At 47.1% G+C, this 22,607-nt stretch overlaps 1 protein-coding gene across 2 annotated transcripts in view; it reads left to right on the top strand.

Annotated features, from left to right (window-relative positions):
- LOC142310844 (solute carrier family 2, facilitated glucose transporter member 9-like) overlaps positions 1 to 22,607 on the top strand; it is a 156,494-nt gene that overhangs the window by 88,323 nt on the left and 45,564 nt on the right. For both annotated transcript variants that reach the window (XM_075348589.1, XM_075348590.1), the window contains exons 7-8: positions 11,668 to 11,855; positions 19,380 to 19,490. In XM_075348589.1, the coding sequence (XP_075204704.1) occupies positions 11,668 to 11,855; positions 19,380 to 19,490 (299 nt within the window). The remainder of the gene's footprint in view (positions 1 to 11,667; positions 11,856 to 19,379; positions 19,491 to 22,607) is intronic.

Here is a 22,607-nt window from a genome sequence, read left to right as displayed (position 1 = left end):
TTCTATCACTGTCACTCCCATCAGTTTGTGACCTGTGGGCAGCTCCGATGTCCTAGATCGAGATAGAGTTCACTCTCCAATGCAAGTCTATGAGAGCCTTGTTCTGGCTCTCATAGACTTTCACTGGGAGTTCGTACATCTGACTTCCTTGCAGTCCCAAGATGCTGCTGCAGGTCCAGATTGACAGAAAAAGGTGAGAACACAGTAGGACTGGTCCAATGTTGACCGTAGGGTAAACGGAGTCAAATGGGGCATCATTGAAGGGGGGGGGGGGTTATGTGTAAAATATGTGCAAAATGGTTCAAATATACAGTATAGTTATGTACAGATTCTCACTTGTGCTCATATTATTAATTTTAAAAGTTCAAATTTTTATTTTGGGAATAACCCTTTAAAAGATTAATTGATTTCCTACTAAAATACAGTTCATTAAAAGATTACAGGAAATCTTGAAGATATGGGCACTTAGATCAACCAGCAAAAAAACGAAATCAGTTATAAAAATAGTTCGATATGTGACCAAACTACAAAGTCCTATCACTATGGGATCATCTTGGTAGTATACTGTCAATCTATCTCAAACCTGGGCAATGTGTGGTCCATGGAACCACATCCTGCCATCTGGCTGTTCTTGTCTGGACCATGGACTGAGACAGCTAAAGGGCTGAAAACCGTTGCCCTTGTTTTGCACTATGTCGCTGTTTTCCCCTGTCCAGTGTCCCAAATTCATCACTATCTGCATTCTCAATAGATTGCGAAGGGTATAATGGTGGAAGATCGCTTCTTCTTCCAAGATTCAGCTCGTGCAACTGAGACAGCAAATTTGATGACGACCCTACACTGGGTCTGTGTTACGTCACCACCGGAGTCCGCTCCAGCGACTTCTGCTCCTATCGCCAGGCGACGCCGTGTTCCTGCCGTGGATGGTGCTGGTGATGGGAGAGGAGTCGATGCCAGTGGCACCGGTGGGTGCAGGCTCCGATCATCCACTGGGCTGGGTTATCTTGGGATCTGCAGTACCACTGGCTGACTGTGGGTGGCATGTGTCTTCCAGCTGAAGTTGCTGGAGTTCAGCTACAGCCAATGGGAAGACACCACAACCTTATTAGCTCCCCTTCTGTCTGCTGACCTCTGCCAGAGATAGTTCTGATTTCCTGGCTCCTGGTCTGCCCTATTCTGTTTTGTGATTCCTGTGTGCTGACTTCTGCGTGTTTTCAGACTACCCTTCTGCCTGCTGTTTTTCTACCTCTCTGCCCGATCCGGATTTGACCTCTGCTACGTTTGCTGATTACGTCCTTGTCTGCCGATTCTGTCCCTGTTCTGTCCCTGTTCTGCTGTTCCTGGTTTGACCCTGCCTGACGACTACTCTCATCGGACTGCAGCATTCCACAGGTAGTGATCTCCAGGGCCCTGTGTAATTCCAAATCCCTGTATAGGGGTAAAGGGTTTCAGGGTTCTGGGGGTCATGCTTGGTGAGTGGCTTCCCTCTAGTCTGTCAATTACATCCCACCTGAGTCTGTTGATCCAGGCAAGCATTACAGTCTGCTGTGCAAAGCAAAGGGCTCAGTTCGCTGCTAGTTGCTATTTAAGAACCTGCAAGGCTATTAATAAAGAAGTCTTGAGTACACCATACAAGGTGATGCTGTTTCATTTCCTAAGTGCTTGTAAAACAAATCTTAATTTGGGTTTCAAAAGACATAGAAGAGAGTGGATTCCGCTCACATATAGTTGGTGCCAAAACCTGGGACTAAATTTTGTGCATTATACCATCCATATCTTGAGAAAGAATGGACTCTCCAGAAAAAGTATTGCAAAAAAGCTGTAGCATGAGGTAAGAAGCTTATTCTTACAATTTTGCCTTACTTTTCCAGTGAGATTGGTCCTATGAGTTATTTTGTTTTAAATAGTCTGGTCCAAGAACTATCTATGCCAAATTGAACTGTGTGCATGTGATGCGGAAAAAAACACATGGTTTTTAGTTGTGTTTTTCTGCCAAACTGTGCAGTTTTGTTGTTAACAGATAAACTGCAGCGTGTGGACATAGCCTAACTGTACAGGTTGAAGACCTTGTAGAATTGGTAATTGCAAAAGAAAACTATGTGACTGCACATATTAATAAAGAAGTAGATGGGACAGGCTAGAGGATATCCAATTAGTAGATACTGGACTGATTCCTCTCATTTTGATGCACAGCCAAGATAAGCCCAAAGCCTGGCGGCTGCAGCCTGTAGCCAGAAGCTTTATCTGTGCTGGGTATCATAATATGTGGGGACCCTATGCCAATGTTTTATTTACAGTATTTCTTTTTACACCAGTCTAGATGCAGACAGTGCCTGTGATTGGTTGCAATCAGACCCGCTGTTGCATACTATAGGCTGGGGGCATGTCTGACTGCAACCAATCAGAGATGCGGGGACTGCCGGTGGGCGTGGGAAGCAGTGCATATGCATGAAGGTAATGAGCGGCCCTGGAAGTAGAGTGAAGAAACCCAGAAGCAGTATACAGCTGCAGGGAGAACGGTAAGTATAAAGTGTTTGCTTTATTATTATTTTCTTTCTTTTTTTATTTTATTACCTGGGGGCCTAATCTGGATTGTTACCTGGAGTTCCCTGAGAACTCCTAGCCCAGACAGGCACTTGGGTTCTATTGAACTCTCACGGATCCAAACTTTTATAGTCCGGATCCGCCCATAACTAGTCACTATCACTAGGGGTGTATCTCTTGTATCAGAGCCATTCATGTGGTTCATGACAAGGTTTGAAAGGCCACAGAAATAATTTTTGATTACAAAGTTCTAATTTACACTATATTTAGTGTTCTCAGTTAAGTACAATCGAGACACAATGTGCTCTTCTCATGTCGCAAATTTAGAACTCCTGTGATACAGTTTTGAATCCAGCTACACTCTTGTCATTGGATTAAAAAGGGGGCACAAATGCAGAAAGTGACCTATTTTTACATTTTATATTCTCTTATAGAGGAGGGCACAGCAGTCTCAGATTAGCCTATTGCTAATGCAGAGTTTGAGGGCTTTTTTTTTATAGATGAATTCAGATACCAAGATGCTGGTTGATTCTACACTGGATATGCTGAGGATACACAACATGAGGTAATAAAATCTGAAACACTCCCTTCTCACCTATTGGAACAGGAAGCCGAGCTGAAGGCATTCACTGAGGCGTGTAGAGCGTCAAAGGGTATGATGATTAAATGTGTATGTAGACAGCAGATCTTTCCTAACATCACATGAGAAACCTATAAAAATTGCAAATGGCACAATGACCTTGATGGAGGATCTTCTATTACCAACTAAGCTTGGCTTGGTGAAGAAAAAGCTCACAACTTACCTGATACTGATGAAGCCAGAAGAAATGCTTGCGCAAATACAGCATCCAAGGAAGCAGTGAAGATGCCTAGAGTCAAGAGTCTAGCACTAATGCAGACGAGGACCTCAGTGGCACCTGTCACTTCTGATATTCTGTAATTCCTACAGAAACAGGCTGTTCAATGGAAAAATAAGTTGGAAACACAGGTAGCCCAGCTAACTGAGGAAGGTCTGTGGATGAAAAATGGCAAGCTTTGTTTGCTACAAGCTCTCTTATCAATGGTGGCCCAGGTAACCAAGCACTAACTCATTTGTCAGAGACTACTATATAGGTGTGCTTTGGTGGACAAGGTACCCAGGTGGCTAAGTACACCCAGTCTTGTATGACGTGTGCCTGACACAATGTAGGATAAGCTGTAAAGACCCTGCAAAAACACAGCCCATGTCCGCTCTACCCTTTCCAGAGACTGCAGATTGATTATACACAGCTACATGAGTTGGTGCTTGTTGTGTTGATTTCTTTTCAAAATTGGACTGAGGCATATTTGGTGTACAAAACAATGTTAATGCTGAAAACCTAATGATGCAGGTGGTATGCAAAAATGGGGTTTGTGAAGTGGTAAAGATACAGATTTTATACAAGAGACATTTTCCACAATCCCTACCACCCACAGAGCAGTGGGAGGGAGGGAAGGCTAAATGGAACATTGTAGTTAAAAATTTTGTAGGAAAAGGAGAAGATTGGCAAGCCATGGACTGATTGTTTGCTTTTAGTTTTTTTTTCCCTTGATAAGATACACTCAGTTAGGAAATAGGTCTTTAAATGAGATATGTTTTGATTTAGCACCTAGAACAGGATTATATTTCCCACAGTGACATCAGATGCAGCAATGGTAGCCTGAGCAGTGGTCTACAAGCCTTGTGTAACTGATTAAATAATGTGATAAACAGCGGTATTCTTCAATTCCAGACTCTAACTCCGTGTCACGGACACACAAACTCAAGCCGAGAGACTGAGTGGTCCTAAAAAGATACGCAAGTTTGAGCCATAAGTCAAGATTTGATGGGCCACTCCAAGTTTTCCTAATCACAGCAACTTCAGGGAAGCTTGAAGGAAAATCCACTTGGATAAACAGCAGCCACTGTAAAGAGTTACACTGCCAGCCGAATTAGAGCCTCAACACACCATAGTCCTAGGCTATTTCACATAGGACCCTATGGGAATTTTCAAAATTGGGCTGATATACAGTAAATAGCTGAAATAAGGGAGAAATGGTTACAGGAACATGATATAAACAAAGACTCATGGTAGGAGAAACAATCTCTTTCCTGAACTAGCTAATTAGTTTGCGCGTAAGTGAGTGATAACACACACCTGTATGCAACTGGTATTATTTTGCTTGTTAGTATATGTAGACGTAAAAGGGCTAATCTGTGTTATACAAAAGGTGATCAGGTCTATATATGAGAGAAACCTTATCATACAACCCCTTGTGGTATTTTACAGACCACAAACAAGAAGAAATCCAGTGTTGTTATACAATTATGGGTATCCAGGTAGAGAAATTAAGAGAAGCGGGTAGGAAAGTCCCAAGGACGTGGATAGCACGCTCCTATCTATTTCCTGAAATACCCATAATTGGTCACAAAAGGGGCGAATGGGAGAGAACAGAATCCATTTTGTGTCTATGATATTCATTTTGTCCTATATCTTCTCATGTCATGGTGATGGGTGATACTGATGGGTGGGGAAGTTTCACATTTCTATTCACGCCCTTTATATTCCTATTGGTTCGTAGTTTTCAGGGAACTTTGTTTGTGACCCTATTTCAGAGCCTGCATGTCCATTAATAAAGGAGGAATCCTGAATACACCATACAAGGCTATGATGTATGATTTCCTAAGCGCTTGTGTGGCGCCCCTGAGGTTTCAGTTGCTACAGAGTATTGCACCTTACTTAAGGTGCAGTGCTCAACTTGGAACCAGAGGAGGTCGGTACCGGTTTCACCACTTACACAACTCAAACACACAACCAGGTTGCCCTCCCCACTGGTGACTGGGCTAGGGTCGGGTCTTAAGGCAGTCACCAAACATGGGGGTAGCCACCCACTAGTGACAGGGACCCGGGGGAGGATCAGCCACCAGGGGGAGTTAGGAGCCAACATAACAGTTAGAGAGTTCTCCAGCAGGAGAGGAAAGGAGCAGATGGTCTCACTGGTGGCTTTAGTGGGACACAGGAGTTCATACGGTTGCCAAGGGGAGAGCTTCATTGCTCCCTTGGGACCGGCGCAGCGCAGAGTGTAGGACCCTAGAGAAGATCATACTCCAAGTTGGTCTTCAAGAATCTGCCGGGACGGGGAGACTGCACAGTGCCATATAGGATCCAGAGCCTTGATCCGAGTCAGGCCCCATTGCGGAATTTTACTCAACATGAACTGGGGTTCCCAAGAAGCTTTAAGCCATGGGGAACCAACTTACACGGCGCTAGGTGGAAGAGGCCCACCGACCACCGCACCGGACTGACCTCCAAAGGAATCCGGGTTCGATGAGGCCCATCACAGCAGGTGACCGGTACAGCCTGGGAAAGCGGCATAACTGTGAGTAAAACAACCTGGAACGACAGAGACTATGTGAGTCTGTTATTGCCAGCTTCACCGCCCTGCACCTCGGCGCCAACGACCCAGTACAACTCCTCTCATCATCCTCCCTGGGACCCACTCCACCTGTGGGGGAGCAATACCATCTCGGCTGCTACTACTATCAGTCCCGGAGGACGGCGACAGCAGAGGCAGTTAATCCCTGGCCGCATACCACAGGTGGCATCATGAACTCTTCATCCTTATTCCCTTTTCCGTGGACACATCGGGGTCACAAAACCGGGCAGGCCACCCGTGACATCCCATCCCCCTGACCCTACACCAGGCCCACCAACAAGTAATCCCTCAGGCCCCATTGGGTGTTACACTAGTAAAACAAATCTTATTAGTTTGGGGTTCAAAAGGCATAGAAGAGAATGGATTTCGCTCACAGAAGAATTAATTTCTGTTGATTGATTCAGCTCTCCACAACAGTCAATGACTCCCATGTGGTCACTCATATTTTATTGTACAAAGTGAACCTGTCACTTGAAAAAATGCTATTAACCGTCAGATATTGGGTTAATCTGCAAGTCAAGTGTTTAGAAGCTGCATGGCATCTGCATTTCGAACCCCCGCTGCCAGAAGGAAAAGAACCACTGCTCTCAATGCATTGAATGGTGACTGAACCTGGACCAACGCTGCCCCATGACTGAAACCTGAATGCTGCCTGGAGGATTAAATTATTTTCTTCCTGGAAGTGATGTTCATAGTGCAGACATTGGGCAAGTTCCAAAAGCTTTTAACCCGCAGATTAATCCAATATCTGCAAGTTACTATCAGTTTTTTTTACATGACAAGTTCCCTTTTAACAGTTATTTCTTCTGGTATATTTCAAAGGCTACACTGTGACTTGTATAATGATTGTACATTCCATCATTGTTGTGTCTATGGATGATGATGATGATGATGTGTGACTGATCCAACTGTGATGTGACCATTGCAAAATATTCAACCCTGTTGCACTATGTAGCCAAAAATACATGTGACAATACCACTAAATAATTCATTGTAGATCGTATGAGACTTGCAAATTGCATGCGAGCGACCTGTCGGAAAGTTGGGGGCTTCAACCAAACTCACAGCTCTAAAATAGACACAAAACTTTGCCTCCGATTCATTGAAACTGGCATCTCGTACACAAGTCTTAATGAGGGGTGCGCAGGATTATGATATGCCACATTTTTTGGAGGCGCATGCAAGCACAATGAATTTATGGCATCTCATCAATGGTGCGCACCTTAATGCGCCTCACTGGAAATGTTACTCCAGTTAGGGACTGGAATAACATTTCTGGCCACTTTTCATGAATTCGACAGGCAGGCATAGCCCTGATTCCTCCCCAAATCTTACTATTTTGGCAGAGCTGTTCAGAACTGGCATGAAAACACCAAGATTTGTAAAAATGTCCAACTTTTTAAAGTGATTTATCTTTTAAACATTTTGATGAATCAGACCCTTTTGTCTGAAAAATGTATTTGTGTAAACAGAGTCACCATGTAGCCCTAACCTTATTAACAGCTGTGTACAAAACAATGAATCAATCTACTGGATGAAAAGGAACATGAAGGTCAAAGTGCTAATTTTGAGCCGGGGACTAGCTACTTGTGTTGTCATGGAAGATATAAAGTAAATGGCTGCATGAACCCACTACTCAACCAGTATCTAATCCAAACCTAGATATGAAGCAGAGTCACAACAAGGATAGCAAAGTGAACAGACTGGATTGGAAATGCGACCAGATCTGTTTATGTATAAGCTATGGAATATGGTATGTCATATAGGTTCCTGTAACCCATTTAAAACACGGACATTTTTTCATTTTTGCACTTTTTTTTTCCACCGCCTTGGTCTAAGAGCCATAACTGGTTTTGTTTTTTTTTCAATATTTAAATTTTTCCTACAACACCGCTGTAATCTGGATAGGCTTTCTGTTCTTAGGGACTAGTTGAACTTTTTAATGATACCAGAAAGTAATACAGAAGTTCAAAGCAAACAAATCAAATAACATTCAGCACAATTCACAGTTATCCTCCACTAAGTGGGTGCATTGGAGATCATCAAGGACAAATTCCCTTAACATTAACCCAATCTCCGTCCTTCCATCAGGGGAGCGTTGGTGTCGCCTTAGGCGCCACTCACATCAGCGGTATTTTGCCGCAAAGCCAGATCCGTTACAAATGCCTTTCAGCTCCATTCATTTCTAATGAAATTGCGGCAAGATGCGGTCACTTGTTTGTGTGTATGATGCACACAACCGCATGTGACCGCATCTTGCCGGAATTGCATTGGAAATGAATGGAACTGAAACGCATTTGTAACAGATCCGGCTTTGTGGCAAAATACCTCTGATGTGGGTGGCGCCTTACTTGTAGTCACAACATACAATAAAGTAAGCAAGTAAGCTTAAGCTCTATAAAAATCTACGCAATCGGTACACTAAATTTGGCGCGGTTGTGTTGCAGCTCACTATGCTGATAGTTAACTCTGGTAATTAGCTATACTCTCTCTCAGTACCGTATGTCAAGGAGGGAAGCAACACTCGTCCCACTTGGATGCTGCACTAGAACAAATGTTTGTTTCTCAGTCTCTGGTTCTCGATATCCAATCTTTGGTGTTTGACTACGTAGTCTGGTCATCTTCTAATGATGGAATTCAATCTTCAGGTTCCTCTGGTGACTGTATTCCATCTTCAGGTTCTTTCGGCGATGGAGCTTGGTCTTTGGGTTCATCGGACGATGGGACTTGGGCTTAGGTTTCCTCTGACGGCAATGTTCAGTCTTCAGATTCCTCTGGGCTCAGTGCACTTCCAGAGGATTCCACTGCAGATGAGACAGACCTGCCTTGCTTTGCTGTGTACACGTCTGCTCCCCTGGTGATCTTGGCACCACTCTGCCTTCTCGCTGTCAGCCCAGCCTTTTATATTTTGAAACTGCACCACAGTTCTCATATGACTCAGTGTCCCCTTCTAAGGCTGTTTTCACTTATCCAGGATTTTGCCGGAAGCCGGATCTGGAATAAATGCAGTACAGTTACATTCATTTACAATGAGAGCGCGACACCATGCGGTCACATGCTTCATACACAACCACATGTGTCCGCATGGTGTCGCGTTTCCATTGTAAATGAATGTAACTGTACTGCATTTGTGCCGGATCCGGCTTCCAGCAAAATACCAGAGATGTGAAAGCAGCCTAAAGGGGGCTTTACACGCTACGATATCGCTATTGCGAAGTCGTTGGGGGGTCACGGAATTGGTGACGCACATCCGGCCGCATTAGCGATGCCGTTGCGTGTGACACCTATGAGCGATTTTGCATTGTCGCAAAAAACGTGCAAAATCGCTCATCGGTGACATGGGGGTCCATTCTCAATTATCGTTACTGCAACAGTAACGAAGTTGTTCCTCGTTCCTGCTGCACCACACATCGCTCCGTGTGACGCCGCAGGAATGAGGAAGCTCTCCTTACCTGCCTCCCGGCCGCAATGCGAAGGAAGGAGGTGGGCGGGATGTTACGTCCCGCTCATCTCCGCCCCTCCGCTTCTATTGGGCGGCGGTTCAGTGATGCTGCTGTGACGTCCTTGTGACGCTGAACAAACCGCCCCCTTAGAAAGGAGGCGGTTCGCCGGTCACAGCGACGTCGCAGGGAAGGTAAGTCCGTGTGACGGGTCTGGGCGATGTTGTGCGGCACAACAGATGGGGGTGGGTACCCACGCTGGCGATATCGGGACCGATATCGCAGTGTGTAAAGCGGCCTTAACTGTTCCCTTGAGGAAATGCACTCCTTGCCATTCATTTTCTGGTGCCCTGGTCCATCAGCAGATGGCGATGTTGGTGTACAAATGCTGTGGAGCATGAGTATGAGAATCTTCTTCTGGCCACCCCCTTACACAAATAGAAAAAAAAATGTTTTGTTTTTAAGTGTTCATTGCGTGGTAAAAATAATAGGTGATAATATCATTCTCCACGTGAGTATTGTTATAATAATTCTTACTGTCTTACTGTATCCAGTTATTTTAGTGGTGAAAGAAAATTCTGAAATTTGACCCAAAAAAAAAAATATTTTATTTTTGGTAACCATTTTCTTGTACCTATTTTTTTATTTTATATTATTTTTTCTATCTATGTGCCTTGGTTTTATTGATACCAATTTTTGGGTGACAGACAGTAGTTTCTGGCCATCGAAGGTCACAGCATCTGACTGTGCAGAATGCTTCCTGACTTTCCATTGTTCCTGCTGTGAGTATTCATTGTTCTATGTAAGGCTATGTGCGCACGCTGCGTTTTTTTACACTGCGATTTGGTGCGTTTTTGGCTGCGTTTTGCTGCGTTTTTGATCTCTGCGTTTTGCTGCGTTTTTCCAATGCATTGCATGGGCGGAAAACGCAGAAAAACGCAGGAAAGAATTGACATGTCCATTTTTTTTTCAAGCTCAAAAACGCAGCTTAAAAAAACAGTTGTGTGCGGACAGCAAAAATGAAAACTCATAGACTTTGCTGGGGAAGCAAAGTCATGCAGTTTTGAGGCCAAAAAACGCACCCGAAAAACGCGCAAAAACGCTGCGAAAAATGCACTGTGCGCACATAGCCTAACATGTAACATTGTTCTATGTAACTTTCCTACTGGATTCATCGATCTCCCTTTTGGACCCAGCAGGAGTTCGCCTTCCACCCAGCTGCTGATAATCAGTATTTCTTTGTGTTTAAATACTCCTTCCTTCCTTTGGACTGTGCAGGTGATATTTTCAGTTCCTACAAACTGAGGTTGCAAGCAGGTGGTTTGTACTCCTCTGTTTTTATCATTGCTGAATGCTCTGTTGAACTCCTACCTGAGTCATCTAATGATAAGTAGTTCATGCATTTTCCCCCTGTGTGTCCTCCTTGTGTTGTCTATAGTGTTTAGTGGGGTTGACGAAGAGCTTATCCCATCTGTTCCCTATTTATGGCACAGCACAAGGGATACCTAGGGTGAGGTATCCGGCATCCCAGGGACCAGCAGTAGGTTTGGTCAAGGGTCATCTTCCCTCTCCCTAGACACAGGGTTTCCCTTCCCTTTCGCCATGTACTTGGTACTTCCCCGTACCTAGCGTGACAGTATGTTTGACAATTTGATTATCTATTTTTTTAGGAAGTGGGGTGACCAACAAAATGGCGATTTTGACATTTCAAATGTGTTTTTCCCCAATGAACTTTTTTTAAATAATTTTTATTTTTTTGAAACATTTCAGTTGCTGTCATTATTATTTAATTTACTCACTTATATAGTGCTATTAATTCCACAGCGCTTTAGAGATGTGACCATAACAGGCAGATCTTGGCTATGTAACAGCCTGGTATGAAGCAATATCAGCTCTTGATCCTGCTTCATAGAGTCCTTAGCTACCTATGACAAAAATTAAATTTCTTTAACGACCTATAACCTATATTTTTAAGTCCCAATTAAAACTGAGAGTGGTAAATGCAAGTCAAATGGTCCAGGGTTACGCATTCTAAAGAAAAGGTGCACCACGGGAGAAGTTTGTAATTTGTGTAAGGCTGGATAAAACTTGCATGTGACTCACACAAGGATTGCATCGCACTGCTCGGACTGGCTGGCCACTCGCTTCAGGCGATGTGGTGCAATCCTTGCACTAGTCACACGCAAGTGTGACTCCAGCCTAATAAGAATGCTCTTTTCATATATTTTTATTTTTTTTTTAATTTCAGCTCTTCGGTGTTTTCGTGGAGAGTATGATGTCCATGATGTTATCGAGGAAATGCAGGAAGAGCAGCAGTCTCTAACTTCAGTGGAGACTGTTTCTGTGTGTCAGCTATTAATGGACCCTACCTTGTTCTGGCAAATACTATCTGTGATTGTGATCAATATGGGTATGCAGTTGTCAGGAATTGATGCGGTAAGTATCTCATATTAAATACTGGAAATAGACATATACAGTACCTTACAAAAGGATCATATTTGAGAAAGTTGCAAAAATTCCAGCGCAGTCTTGTAAATACCATAAAATATTTCTCTTCGCATAAATTATTTAAAAAAAATATAAGCAAGGGACATATAGCAATATCACAGTATCCCATCCGTGCGCCTGACTTGGAACTATCAGAAAGTTGGTGAGCTGAATTTTTTGGTGGTTTTTTTTTTAATCATATTTGAGCACATATTTATGAAATGACCAATTAGTGTTTGCTATAACTTAATTTTGACCTTGATGGATTTCATATCACCTGGTTATCTTTTTACCATGTAATTGCCAATAATATGTAATATGCCATGCGTCATTATATTGTCACAGTCGTCTCTCAATTTTTGGAGACTAGTGACAAATTCTGAATTGGGATCCCTCATTTCCATCTGGGACTCTTCATTTAAACGTGGTTTCATTTCTTTCAGTACATCAGGAGTTAATGTCAGTTTTGTTGTCCAGCAGTTCCTAGCTGAGTGGTTCAGCTGCAGCTGCTTTTAAGCCACACCCCTTCAGGTTTAAATAGAGGTCTCTTCCCAGCAATCCTTGCTGAAGATACAAACTCATTTGTTCTCTGGCTGCCTTGGAGGAAGGTTCTGCGGTGGAGCTTTCCTGCTCTCAGGTTTTATCCTTCTTGTTGCTTTTCCCCCCTGTTTGTCTTACCTTACCTTTTGTCTTGTTAGTGCATCAGTGGGGTCTAGTGAACTTCACTTGCCCTTCATTAGACAGGGCATCTGTAGGGTCTTCCTAGGGTCTCAGGTTCCTGTTCGACGACAGTTGTGGAGACTGTATAGGGACTGGCTAGAAGAGTAGGGATAGCTATCAGAAGACTGGGAAGCTCCGGGACTGAGCATTTCCGGCTGCCTGCTACCGCCACCGGGAGCGAAAACAGCTGATCGGCGGGGGTGCAGTGTATTGGGCTGTGGCCGATCAAACTTTAATGACCTACCCTAATGCGGGCGTCACACGATACGATCTATCGTGCGATCGCACGAGCGATCGTATCCGCCCCCGTCGTTTGTGCGTCACGGGCAAATCGCTGCCCGTGTCGCACAAAGTCGTTAAACCCCCGTCACACGTACTTACCTGCTGAGCGACGTCGCTGTGGGCGGCGAACATCCACTTCCTGACGGGGGTGGGATGTCCGTCGTCACAGCGACGTCACACAGCTGCCGGCCAATAGAAGCGGAGGGGCGGAGATGAGCGGGACGTAAACATCCCGCCCACCTTCTTCCTTCAGCATTGCTGGCGGCCGCAAGTAAGCTGTGTTCATCGTTCCCGGGGTGTCACAGGGAGCGATGTGTCCTACCCCGGGTACGATGAACAACCAGTGCAAAGAAAAATAAACGATTTTTTAAAAATAAACGACGTGTAAACGATACACAATTTGTAACCGATTTGAGATCATAGGTGTTACATGAAATGATGTCGCAAATGATGCCGGATGTGCGTCACGAAAACCGTGACCCCGATAACATATCGTACGATAGATCGTCTAGTGTGACGCCCACATAAGGATAAGCCTTCAATATAAAAGTAGTGGATAACCCCTATAAAGTCTAAATTCTCCATTTGTATGCCTTGCAGTTATATATATGTATGTGTGTGTGTGTGTGTGTGTATATATATAATATATATATATATATATACAGTGCCTACAAGTAGTATTCAACCCCCTGCAGATTTAGCAGGTTTACACATTCGGAATTAACTTGGCATTGTGACATTTGGACTGTAGATCAGCTTGGAAGTGTGAAATGCACTGCAGCAAAAAAGAATGTTATTTCTTTTTTTTTTTTAAATTGTGAAAAGTTGATTCAGAGGGTCATTTATTATTCAACCCCTCAAACCACCAGAATTCTGTTTGGTTCCCCTAAAGTATTAAGAAGTATTTCAGGCACAAAGAACAATGAGCTTCATATGTTTGGATTAATTATCTCTTTTTCCAGCCTTTTCTGACTAATTAAGACCCTCCCCAAACTTGTGAACAGCACTCATACTTGGTCAACATGGGAAAGACAAAGGAGCATTCCAAGGCCATCAGAGACAAGATCGTGGAGGGTCACAAGGCTGGCAAGGGGTACAAAACCCTTTCCAAGGAGTTGGGCCTACCTGTCTCCACTGTTGGGAGCATCATCCGGAAGTGGAAGGCTTATGGAACTACTGTTAGCCTTCCACGGCCTGGACAGCCTTTGAAAGTTTCCTCCCGTGCCGAGACCAGGCTTGTCTGAAGAGTCAAGGCTAACCCAAGGACAACAAGGAAGGAGCTCCGGGAAGATCTCATGGCAGTGGGGACATTGGTTTCAGTCAATACCATAAGTAACGTACTCCACCGCAATGGTCTCCGTTCCAGACGAGCCCGTAAGGTACCTTTTTACTTTCAAAGCGTCATGTCAAGGCTCGTCTACAGTTTGCTCATGATCACTTGGAGGACTCTGAGACAGACTGGTTCAAGGTTCTCTGGTCTGATGAGACCAAGATCGAGATCTTTGGTGCCAACCACACACGTGACGTTTGGAGACTGGATGGCACTGCATACGACCCCAAGAATACCATCCCTACAGTCAAGCATGGTGGTGGCAGCATCATGCTGTGGGGCTGTTTCTCAGCCAAGGGGCCTGGCCATCTGGTCCGCATCCATGGAAGATGGATAGCACGGCCTACCTGGAGATTTTGGCCAAGAACCTCCGCTCCTCCATCATGGATCTTAAGATGGGTCGTCATTTCATCTTCCAACAAGACAACGACCCAAAGCACACAGCCAAGAAAACCAAGGCCTGGTTCAAGAGGGAAAAAATCAAGGTGTTGCAGTGGCCTAGTCAGTCTCCTGACCTTAACCCAATTGAAACCTTGTGGAAGGAGCTCAAGATTAAAGTCCACATGAGACACCCAAAGAACCTAGATAACTTAGAGAAGATCTGCATGGAGGAGTGGGCCAAGATAACTCCAGAGACCTGTGCCGGCCTGATCAGGTCTTATAAAAGACGATTATTAGCCGTAATTGCAAAAAAGGGTTATTCCACAAAATATTAAACCTAGGGGTTGAATAATAATTGACCCACACTTTTATGTTGAAAATGAATTAAAATTTAACTGAGCAACATAACTTGTTGGTTTGTAAGATTTATGCATCTGTTAATAAATCCTGCTCTTGTTTGAAGTTTGCAGGCTCTAACTTATTTGCATCTTATCAAACCTGCTAAATCTGCAGGGGGTTGAATACTACTTGTAGGCACTGTATGTATGTATATATATATATATATAAATATGTTTCTATTGATTGATCGGTAGTATTATTACAGAAACTTTGCAATGACTTAGCATCTCACAAAATTGTAGAACAATCCAGATATTGATGCACTGATATGTAATTGACGTTATTTGTTTTTATAGTAGTTGTGTGGCGCCCTGGACTAGCCAGGTCATCACAGGTACTACAACACGACACCCCCACCCCGAGACAGGCACATCAGTCAGGCACAAAATCCTTGTTGCCTCCCTCCAGGGGCTGATGTCCACACCAGGTGGGGTGGAGCCAGGTGGTTGGCCCCACCCACTGAGGAGTTCACAGTCCTGGAGGCGGGAAAAGGAAGTCAGATCAGTTAGGGAAGTGTAAGAGTGAGGAGTAAAGTGGTAGTAGATGAGCAAACTGACTGTGTCCGGGTACGTGGCCCGTGCACCCAGAGCAAGGTTGGCAGACGGTGGTGGCCGTCTGCAAGAGAGGCAGATCGACGCGGAACCGTAGGACCGGGAACGGGCGGTGGCCCGCCGGTACCGAACCGAGGAGCGAAGTGAAGCCAGCACAAACCGGCAGGGCCTGCGGACCCCGACCAGGCTTGGAGTCGCCGTTAAATAGGTCAAATCCGTCAGTGACCGGAACCCTAGGGGTTTCCTAACAGCCAAGACCCGATTGAAGGCAACCGTCCAACCAGCAAAAGGAAATACAGCTACCGCCACAGCTAGAGTTCCAAGGGCCAGAGCCTGTGGGCAAAAGGGCTCCTCCGGCACATATACACGCTGGGGAGCGGGTTACCGGTGGGAAGCCATCGGGACCAAACATACACAAAGGTGCAGGGAAAGTCAGCCACCACCAACCGTCCGGGAGAAACCACAGCAGCCGGCTGCGGGACCCGTCCATCCAGCCGTTTGGTTTACCAGAGACTTTGCATCCATTTGTGGCTGAGTGAGTACTACCGTGCCATCCGGCACCGCGCTGCGCAGTCCAAGCGACCCTGCACCTTGCCAACCCTGCCTCCCCGACACCTCACCGGGCCCCGGGACCACCAACTCCCTACCCACGGAGGGGAGAGAAACATCCCAGCTGCTCCCTACCATCGCTCCCGGGATCCCCGTCAATAGCAGCGGTGGTTTCCAACCTCACCACAACCCGTGGGTGGCGTCACGGACCAAATCCCCAAACCGAACTATCCCCCTTTCACTCACGGGCGAGGAGCGCCGCTCGAGTCCTCGGATCCGGCCCATCGCTCGAGCCACCGAGCAGCAGCAGCAGCGCCAGACCCGAGCGTGGTGAGCGTAGCGCCCCGCCGCCCGCGGCAAACTTGGCATCACAAACAGGATCTTACCGTTCTACTGGCTGGTAGAAGTGCGCCTTGTGTCCTGCCGGCGGTGTCCGGCCGAAAAATTTCAGAATCCGCCATCTTGGGCGCGAAGATTTTCCCGCTCGAGCGTCTTCTCGAGCAGTGGAGGCGCGAAAGCCGAAGCCCCGCCCCTGAAGAGGAGGTGCTGGAAAAAGCCAAGGGGGGTGGATGGCGTCCAGCTGCATGTAAACCGAGGCCATAAAAGCAGGGACGCCAGGACTCTGCCGCCATTTGGTTCCTGGAAGATACCGCTGCCAACCTGTTCGCCCTGTCGGGCCACGCAGAGATCCTGGAGCCGGTGCCCGGATTAGCGGCATGGATCAGGGCCCGAACGGCGGGGATCTGTCAGCGCTACCAGAATCAGATATGTCTTCTGATGGAGTAGTGGACGGCGGAGGTGGAGGAGTTAGCTGCGGTCGCCCGGGTGTATGGGATGGAGGCCGTGATGGAGGAGCTCGTGAGTGACCCACGCCCCTATGTCCCTGAGGGACCGGCCGTTGTGGCTGAGGGACCCAGTCTGCCCCTGGCCCCCATACTGCCTCCGTCTTCCCTTCTCGCGTGCCCCTGCCGCTGCTGGTCCGTCTGGCTTGCGTCCCCCTGCAGCGGCAGCCGAAAGAGTGGCGAGCCCGGAGACTGCGGCAGCTGGCGGCAACCCGCCTGATGCAGGAACGGATGATAGTGACTCCGGGCCTGACACAGAGCATGTCTCGGAGGAGGAGGGGGTCGTCGGCTTGCATGACATGGAGGCCACTTACATCCCACGGAGCGGAAATAATGGATATCGGGCAGTCCTTCCCCGTCGCGCCTGCTGTGCGCTGAAGGGGCTGGTACCCGTGTTTCTTCACCTGGGGCCGGGTGAGGAGTATGAAAGTGAGCAGTGAAGTCAGCGGTCCCTCCGTTGCACCGTTGTCCCCGTTGGGACCACCAGTACCGTTACCTGTTGAATGACTGTTAATCAACCGAAGTTTTTACCTGATTGGCACTGTGATTGATCCGGCCGTTGCCGGCAAGTAGTCCCCGTAGGGACCCTTTGTACCGTTGCATAAGAAACTACTTATGGACATGCCCGAGAACTTGCAGGGCACCCACAAACTGGTGGAAATGTAAATATGTTGGGCATTTTTCCGTTGCTGCCTCCGGAGAGGCTAATTTGGAGGATGGGCCTGGAGGAAAGAGATGGCCCAGGCCCGCCACTACCGCAACCGGTGGCGATCCTCCGGGGGTCAGGGGTCCCCCATGGACGTGGGGTCCCCTGAAGTGACAGTCGGGTGCGAGACACTGTACCCGTTCCCGCTCGGGCAGCCTGGATGTGGACTGGGGTCAAGGGGTGCTGCCCACTGCTTAGGGGCAGCATCAGGGTCAGGTTGTTTGGGTGGGAGAGCGGAAGCCGACCGTTATTAATAAAAATGTGTTTGTAACGTTAAAGTACCGTGCCTCCCGTTACGGGAAGATTTATAAATATGCTTTGTTGAATGTTTAAATGTTATTTATCTTTTGCAGTTTGAAAAATAAAACCGGTGATGGACGGGCAGCCCGCGGACGGTCTGCATTTAACCAAGGGGTAATGTGGCACCCTGGACTAGCCAGGTCGTCACAGGTACTACAACACGACACCCCCACCCCGAGACAGGCACATCAGTCAGACACAAAATCCTTGTTGCCTCCCTCCAGGGGCTGATGTCCACACCAGGTGGGGTGGAGCCAGGTGGTTGGCCCCACCCACTGAGGAGTTCATAGTCCTGGAGGCGGGAAAAGGAAGTCAGATCAGTTAGGGAAGTGGAAGAGTGAGAAGTAAAGTGGTAGTAGAGGAGCAAACTGACTGTGTCCGGGTACGTGGCCCGGGCACCCAGAGCAAGGTTGGCAGACGGTGGTGGCCGTCTGCAGGAGAGGCAATTCGACGCGGAACCGTAGGACCGGGGGCGGGCGGTGGCCCGCCGGTACCGAATCGGGGAGCGAAGTGAAGCCAGCACAAACCGGCAGGGCCTGCGGACCCCCAACCAGGCTTGGAGTCGCCGTTAAATAGGTCAAATCCGTCAGTGACCGGAACCCCAGGGGTTTCCTAACAGCCAAGACCCGATTGAAGGCAACCGTCCAACCAGCAAAAGGAAATACAGCTACCGCCACAGCTAGAGTTCCAAGGGCCAGAGCCTGCGGGCAAAAGGGCTCCTCCGGCACATATACACGCTGGGGAGCGGTTACCAGTGGGAAGCCATCGGGACCAAACATACACAAAGGTGCAGGGAAAGTCAGCCACCACCAACCGTCCGGGAGAAACCACAGCAGCCGGCTGCGGGACCCGTCCATCCAGCCGTTTGGTTTACCAGAGACTTTGCATCCATTTGTGGCTGAGTGAGTACTACCGTGCCATCCGGCACCGCGCTGCGCAGTCCAAGCGACCCTGCACCTTGCCAACCCTGCCTCCCCGACACCTCACCGGGCCCCGGGACCACCAACCCCCTACCCACGGAGTGGAGAGAAACATCCCAGCTGCTCCCTACCATCGCTCCCGGGATCCCCGTCAATAGCAGCAGCAGCAGCGCCGGACCCGAGCGTGGTGAGCGTAGCGCCCCGCGAGAGTTGTTGATTTCACCCTTCTATAAATCTGGTACTCTGGACTTGTGAACAAAATTTGCGTACATGGGAGGTATGGAAGCGTGCAAATAAGTGAGTTTGGGTTAGGGATCCTGTCTTCCAGGTAGATGTAGGTGCCACCTCTGAGACCACAACTGTCAGACTTTTATATTATATTTTGTTGATCGTCCCCCAAAAATGTATGAGTTGGGAAAACTTCTTGAATTAATGTAATATGGTGTCCAGAAAATCTGATCTGATTGAAAACATGAAATTTATTTGTTTGCAGATTTGGTTCTACACTAACTCCATATTTGAAAATGCCGGCGTCCCTTTGGCCGAGATACCGTACACAACTGTGGGAACGGGTGCCATTGAAATAATTGCAGGTTTGATTGGGGTAGGTGCGAACTTCAGAAAAATCCTAATAAAGTTCCTCTAATTTTGATTAATATTCTTTAGGTGAAGATATTAAAATCTTGTATGAATATTTCCGGTCTTCCACAGGGGTTGCTGCTGTTTGCAGCCCGATCCCAGGTTCAAATTATTCTCTTGTAGGAGTATCAAGCTGGATGTGACCTTTATATGTATCCAGGGTTCTGCTTCCTTTATTAGCTCATATATCCGCACAGCTTCTTCACCTGCTGTCCTTCTTTTGCAATTTTTATCCTCATTTCTGTTTGCCCTCCCGGAGACTGTACATGTTTTCTCCCCTCTCCACTGGATTTCTGTTGCTAGACGCAATTACAGACATCTGCAGCAGCAAAATAGTACAAAATCATAAGAAAGTTGCTTATATTTGCATTTATGAAGTAAACCATAAAAAAATATTCGGTGCAAAGGTATACATGTCCTTAAAGAAATATACCTGAAATAAGGACAAATAGTAGAAATGATCAAAGCAGCACATGTTCTTTATAGATGGTGGGTGAATGTATATTGATCTCTTACCAAAACCTTCACTATACTGTATAGTTTACAAAAGAAATGTTACTACAAGACGGCAATCCAATTAGCCCATAGATGCAACGTTTCGACATTACGGGCTCGCATGTGCAATGCATCTTTTTTCTGAGAAAATCGAATCGAATATGCTGATGATACAGGTGTGGAGAAGGCAGAGAACGTGAAGGGAACTTATCACCAGATTTGTCGACTATAAGCCGCGGCTACCACCAGTGAGCTCTTGTATATAGTGTGACGCCCTGGACTATTCGGGTCATCAGAGGGTTCTGCACAATCTGCCCTTCCCATGCAGGACTCAAACCCCCATGGTTCTGGGTCCCCATCTTGCAGTGCTGCCTCCATCAGCATTCACAAATTCTAGATGCATCTTGCACCACACCTGTCAGGCACACTAGTGGGCTGCTTAAGCAGGTATAGGGCCTCCCACCTAGGGGTCAGACAGGGAGGTGGGAGGTGTCAGTTCAGTTCAGTGGTAGCCCTCGAGCTGAGAGGAGCTCTGAGGAAGCTGGGAGTTGTAGCTTCCAGGGGAGAAGCAGACTAGGTCGCAGACAGTGGTCTGGACCGAGAGGAGTTGGACCCCCAGTCGCAGGGGATTGAGGCGAGGTGCCTGGAACCCATCAAGGAGGTTGGTCAGCTGCCTGGTCCTATCACTGGTCCGGGACTGAAGGCATGTCGGGGTACACGGACCCTAGGTCGGGGAGAAGCTTCAGGCGACCCGGCAATTTAACCTGCGGAGGACAGGGCCTTTATGGACTGTTCCCACCCAGCTCAGAGATCGGGGGCACTAGCGCAACGAAGGGGATAGGGCTTTCCTAGCAAGCGGCCCACAGAAATCCCAAGTGTGAGCTCCTGAGAGAGCAGGCTCCCTCACTTAGCCACAGTGGGGAGCAGGGCCCAGAAAGCTCCAAGCTACCAGGCCACAACGAACAATCTAAATTGGTACCAGGAGGAAAGTACAGACCACCAGCCAGTGCTGCATGGGACGGGACCCGGACGAGCTCCCCTCGAGAGGCAACGGTAGTCAGAGACTTGGTTTACCCTGTTGTCAGCATCTGCTTCATTGCTGAGTGAGTACCAGACTGACCCCTGCACTGCACTGCATCCCCGCATCACCATTCAGAGTCCCGGGGGCCTACCCCTACCCATGGAGGGTAACGTCATCTTGCTGCCCCACTCTATTATCCCGGGTACTCCCAACGGCAGGGGCGGTACTCCCAATTATCGTACACCACGGGTGGCGTCACAAACTATATCTATCTGTCCCCTGTAAATAACCCCCTTCCTCAATTGAGTGTGGCCCCTAGCCCCCGGGTCCGGAGACCCTCGAGCCACGAGGAATCACCACCCCTAGATCCGAGTGGTTCGGTCCACTGCAGGGGCAGCACAATAGCATTTCAGAATACTGTACTATATATACTGTAAGAGCCCAGGCCACTGTGTAGAATGGAAAAAAAACACTTTTATTATACTCACCTAGTGGGTGGTCCGGTCCTATGGGTGTCTTTGCTTTCTGGTCCGGTGCTTAATCTCTATGCCGTCCCCTTTTTCTGAGGCCCCTGTAGATGACGTGTCCTACATCATCCACACTGGCCGGCACTGAGATACTGCACAGGTGCACTTTGATCTGCCCTGAGCGTGGGCAGTCTTGAACCTTTCCTCGCGCCTGCGCATTACAGTACTTTGATCTGCCCTCAGTATGGGGCAGATCAAAGTGCGCCTGAGCAGGACTGCAATGTCGGCCAGTGTGGATGACGTAGGACATATCATCCATACTCAGCTGGGTAGAAGGAGGATGGAGATCGCAGCAGAGAGCAATGACACCCATTGGACTCTTATATACAGTATTCTGGAATGCTGTATATAAGGGCATACTGGTGGTGGCCACAGCTTATAGTCATCAATTCTGGTGGCAGGTTCCCTTTAATTTCTCCATCTTCTCCATTGTCTGTGTCCATGTAAATTGGACTGCACTTAGATTCATCCAAGTGAAGTCTGATATTTTACAAGAACTCATGCCAATGAATGGGTCTACGTCGTCCGATTTTAGCTGATAATGAGTCAGCATGCTGCAAATTTTGTGGGGTCCAATATCTGATCGCACTCGTCCAACATATGCACTCGTATGAGCGAGCCCTATAATATATATACATATTGAAAGGTTTTTGTATACTACATAGGTATTAATGGTGACCAACTTTTCACCTCTATGACCACATCTCTTAGTTACAAATGTAACTGTGTCTATGGAAAGAAGGAGATCTGTGCAGGTTGATAACTCACATAGAAAAGGGAAAATTGTTAACTCAAGCTGCCCCACACATTTCTTATGATTACCATTGCATGTGCATGGGTTTCTTTTGTATACTATGTACCTCTTGATCTTCTGTATTAGTAATATGCTGTGCACGGTCATTGTGATTATGGTTGACAGTGGCATAAATAGAGTTCAATGGGCCCCAGTGCAAAATTCGGACCTGGGCCCCCTGTCTTCGCCACCCTCAGGGTACAGGATAATTATGATGACACTTGGCTCTTTCCCTCAGCACCCAAC

The sequence above is a fragment of the Anomaloglossus baeobatrachus genome, chromosome 5 (genome assembly GCF_048569485.1).
Source record: "Anomaloglossus baeobatrachus isolate aAnoBae1 chromosome 5, aAnoBae1.hap1, whole genome shotgun sequence".
In the NCBI taxonomy this organism is placed as follows: Eukaryota; Metazoa; Chordata; class Amphibia; order Anura; family Aromobatidae; genus Anomaloglossus; species Anomaloglossus baeobatrachus.
The sequence above is the reverse complement of the archived record's forward strand: the minus strand, read 5'-3'. Positions and strand labels throughout refer to the sequence as shown.